This window comes from Cryptomeria japonica, chromosome 3 (assembly GCF_030272615.1).
Source record: "Cryptomeria japonica chromosome 3, Sugi_1.0, whole genome shotgun sequence".
In the NCBI taxonomy this organism is placed as follows: domain Eukaryota; kingdom Viridiplantae; phylum Streptophyta; class Pinopsida; order Cupressales; family Cupressaceae; genus Cryptomeria; species Cryptomeria japonica.
In genome coordinates this window covers 252,960,786-252,965,698 of record NC_081407.1, presented here as the reverse complement: position 1 = coordinate 252,965,698, position 4,913 = coordinate 252,960,786, and the positions used below count along the sequence as shown (strand labels likewise).

The 4,913-nt window shown below is 29.9% G+C and overlaps 1 protein-coding gene across 1 annotated transcript; it reads left to right on the top strand.

Annotated features, from left to right (window-relative positions):
- Positions 1-3,048: 3,048 nt before the first annotated feature.
- On the top strand, positions 3,049-4,604 carry LOC131045696 (peroxidase 4). The gene is made up of 4 exons (XM_057979291.2): positions 3,049-3,306; positions 3,524-3,715; positions 3,823-3,988; positions 4,112-4,604. The coding sequence occupies exons 1-4, from the start codon at positions 3,088-3,090 to the stop codon at positions 4,495-4,497; spliced, it is 963 nt and encodes a 320-aa protein (XP_057835274.1). The 5' UTR covers positions 3,049-3,087; the 3' UTR covers positions 4,498-4,604.
- Positions 4,605-4,913: the final 309 nt, after the last annotated feature.

Here is a 4,913-nt window from a genome sequence, read left to right as displayed (position 1 = left end):
CAGTATTTTCAACACATTTTCATTATCAAGCTTTTTTTACATTTATTTTCATAGGGTTTTGGAGTGGCATCATCTAATTTTAACATGATGATATTTGAATGGGTTTCATAGGCACACATAATTTTTATTTGGATTATTTATTCTTCCAACTTATGGGAATGAGTTCTCCAATCATCTATTTCTTCTTAAGAGGATAAATGTTGCTTGCAAGCATCAAATTCGTATTTTTCTTCACACTTTCATCATTCACATAGGAGCTACTTCTTTATGGTGGTATTCAAATCCTTATTTTCTTTCTCTCTTATTAGGTACAATCATTATACTTGTATGATATAATTTGTCCTTGGGGGAACACATTGAGTCCTGCTTTTATGTTTCTTTCACTAGTGCATTTATTTATTTTTGTCTATTCTACAAAGAAATTTTTTCCCATGTGGTTTTCTCCTTTCTATAGTTGTGAAAAATTCAGTTTATTTGTACATGGGTACCTCATAAGACATAGTCATTTAGATCCATCTTTGCATTTTCATGCATTCTTCTATGCCATCATAACTTTCACTTAAGGGGATGTTGGTGCATTCTATATTTAGAAGGCACAACATTTTTAGCTTAATATTACTTAGAGATTCTTGGAGCTATTTTTAGCTCCCTAATTATAGAGAAGGTTTTAATTCCTTTTTCTATAAAGTGAGTCTTTTTCATTTTTTCATTCATTCTCTACTCTTTTCTTTTGAGGAATATAGAATTTTTTCTTGCAACTCTCATTTTTGTAAAGTTTTGTTTTTTGTTTGATCTTATAGGTGTTTCTTTGTTGCAAACTTTGATAGTTATAACTTAAGAGGATTTATATGCACTTGTATAGATTAAAAATATTGGAATAAGAAGTTTTAATCTTCCTCTTGCTATATTTTTTATTTAGTTAGCTTTTTATAGAATATATATGACATGTTTTAATTATTTCCTTTTTATTAAATGGTTACATTTATATGTTCTATTATATATTTTATATAAGTATTTATGATAACACAAATAATTTATTACTATCTCCATATTTTAACAAGATATATGTAAGATGTTAGTTGGTTGAAAATAACATTCTTAGAATAATTAATATTGTAATACTAAAAAAATAGTAAACATTTATGAAATGAATGTATAGATTAGAGATGAAACTATTCAATGAATTTTAAATATTTAGATCTAAATGATGTTTAAAATTTTTAAAATGTAGCCTAATTTAACACAAGGTACAAATAAGTAAAACATGTTAATTAAAGAAAGACATTGAATTTCAAATATTTAGATCTCAATAATGCTTTAAAGTTTAAAAATCTAGCCTAATTTAACACAAGGTACAAATAAGTAAAACATGTTAATTAAAGAAAGACATTGCCAAATGAGGATTAAATGTCTAAATATGATGCACATTATTACATTTGAAAATGTATGTATTTAACTTAAAATTTATGAAAGACGTTAGAATTTATAATAAATTTATATAAAATAGATAGAAAACATTCATTATCCTTCATTAAATATTGTGTTTCTTTTTGTTACTTTTAATATATTTTACCCCTCAATCTAATGCGATTAAAATAACTAGATGCAAATTAGCTATAATATAATAGGATGAAATTAGTTTAAAATAAATGGTACTTAATTCTCATCTTCAACACTTTTTTTTTATTATATGATAAATGAATGTATTTCTAATATAACAAAAAAATTATATTCTAAACAAATTAAAATTGACTTCAATAAATTGCATTCCATAGTATTTTCCTACAATATTTTAAATAATAAATAATGTCATTATGAAATGAGACAATGAATGCAATAAAAGCTCATCTGAAATAATTGACTCCATCAATAATTATTTCATAGTCGCAATTAATATAACTTAAAAGATTCAACCAATAGAACAATTAATCATGAGTCCAATAGCTTACATCATATTAATAAGACTATTCACAACGGTTATCAAATAGAATCATAAATAAAGAAATTTTGATACTTTGAAGCAAATTTGAGTAAAAATGTACATTAGAAAATTTGACAACTATTTTAACTCTAACCAATATATTTTAACTCTGTCCTCAATTAATTTATTTATTATGAACTAATAAAGCCTAAAAAATATATTAATATTCCTATTTTTTTTAAAAGAAAATATAAATGCTATTAAAAATCCAATGTTATAATATTAATAAAAGAAATAATTTATATATCAATTTGTTCTTCAAAATGTCCTCAAATTAACTGAAAATGTGAAAACATATTATAAAAAATCGTATTCCTTCTAGTACATCCACGCGATCTCTTGTACTATTTAGTGAGGCTGTGTCCTATTTTCAAACCCGCGTACTGTCAATTCTAAATTCGTTGTACTTTCTTAATCCCGTTAACTTAATTTATTTATTCGCATAGAGTCGTTAAATTTCTTCAAAGATGAAATGAGAATATAAGAGAATCACTCTACGTAGAAATTGTATGAAATCCAACGAATGGAACGAATAGCCGTCCTGTATGATCCACAACGTTGTGTTCTTTCCGCACATTTTCTCAAATGATTAAACTAATAAGATCATTCAATGTCAAATGATTCCGAACCTGTCTAGTTTCTCACTGCAAATTCAATGATATCAATTAAAAAAAAACATTATCTATAATTTTCCACAAAGATACTTAATGGTGGCTTCCCACCCTAGCCTAATACCACCAAAAAGTTAATAATCGCGTTGACACTTACTTCATCTACGAATCGGAGTAGGTGAATGTTAGTGAAAAGTTATCTAACTGCTCCGAATCATAAACCAGGACTTGATCATGGCTTGATAGCAATCTTCGTTACATTTATGTTAGATGCCAAAAATTCTTGCGTGGGCCACCAACTTTTGACAAATGCTCACTTCTGTTCCTTTAGATAGACTAAGATGTCGTCGAAACCTTTTCTTCCACACAAGCTCGTGGAATTTTCATCTCAAGATGAGATTGAACCCTATAAATACGATACCAGAGGCTAATGAAGTCATCTAAGCTATTCTTCAATATCAATCTTTGTTGGGAATACGTGTATAGACTATAGAAATGGCTTCCCTCATGTTGCTAAGAATTAGTGTTGCATTCTTTGCTATACTCTTCATTTCTTCGACCTCTGTGAATGCTCAACTTAGTGCAAACTTTTATGCTAAGTCTTGTCCTCAGTTATTGTCCACAGTCAAGGCAGCTGTGAAGAAAGCAGTGGCCAATGAGAAACGAATGGGTGCATCGTTACTCCGCTTACATTTCCATGACTGTTTTGTCAATGTAAGTTATGTTGGATTATTTAGCAATTCCTTGTATTTGTACACTTGTTTAGTTTTAGATTTTTTCCATTATTTCTAATTATGATAAGCTTCTAAAAGTGGAAGATCTCTATATATTATATTTCTTTCAGATTAAATCTCTTATATATTTATTTATGTAGTTGTGTTTGTGGGAGCATATACAGAATTCGGTTCATTTATTTTCTTTGATAAAACAGGGCTGCGATGGATCTATTCTGCTGGATGACTCCTCAACTTTAACTGGTGAGAAAACTGCAGTCCCAAATCTTAATTCCGCAAGAGGCTTCGACGTTATAGACAACATCAAAACCCAAGTCGAAAAAGTTTGCAGTGGAGTGGTTTCATGTGCTGATATTTTGACAATAGCTGCTCGTGACTCTGTTGTGGAAGTAAGCCATAAGTATATCATTCATTTTTATTTTCTCATATATATATACCTTGAAAATCTCATTCAAGATTAACTCTCTGATCAATGTTGTTTTTTCATTTTTTCTAGTTGGGAGGTCCTTCTTGGACAGTTCCACTGGGAAGAAGGGATTCCAGAACAGCGAGCAAAAGCGGTGCAAATAATAACATTCCACCACCGACTTCCAGTCTAAGTAACCTCATGTCTAAATTTCAGGCACAGGGACTTTCTACAAAAGAAATGGTGGCTCTTGCAGGCAAACATCTTTTCATTAAGTTTACAAATTGTTTCTACCTTTTATGAAATTATGCCAGATGATTTGAAGAGATTCAATTGCTATTTAAACTCGCTAAACTTTATATGTTTTTCTATTTTGCAGGAGGTCACACAATCGGTCAGGCAAGATGCACCAGTTTCAGAGCTCACATCTACAATGATTCCAATATTGTGAAGACATATGCTACTTCTTTACAAGCAAAATGTCCCAGGAGTGGTGGTGACAACAACCTCTCTCCTTTAGATCTCCAAACTCCCACAGTCTTTGAAAACAACTACTACAAAAATCTCCAAGCCCAGAAAGGACTTTTACACTCTGATCAGGAGCTTTTTAACGGAGGGTCTACAGATTCTCAGGTTAAAACATACAGCAGCAATCAGAATGCCTTCTTCAATGATTTCGCAGCCGCCATGGTGAAGATGGGAAACATTAAGCCTCTGACTGGTAGCAGTGGAGAGATCCGAAAGAACTGCAGGAAGCCTAACTAATAGTTTGCAATTTTCATATTCTGGCGTTCTATATTACCTATAGCATGAATATCGAGTGTTTCGAGTAATTTATATAATAATAAATATATGTTTTTGCCACTGCGAAATTATTTCAGTAGCCGGATGCTGTAGAGAGGCTAAATCATCTGAATAGGATAAAAATTGCAAATAATAATAATAAAGTTGTGTAAGATGGATTTATTGTTGTTGTTGAAAATAAAATATTATAAGTTACTAAGTTTTTGTTCTTTAAAATTTGTGTTTCGGATTGAAAGATTTTTATATTTATATTTAAAATTATTTTAATTATTTTTTATTGTTTTGACCAAATGCGCTGGATAGACATTGTAATTGCTTTCAACAGTTTTTGCGTTCTACGTACGAAATCCAGAGAAGTAGATTGTTGACAAAAGACG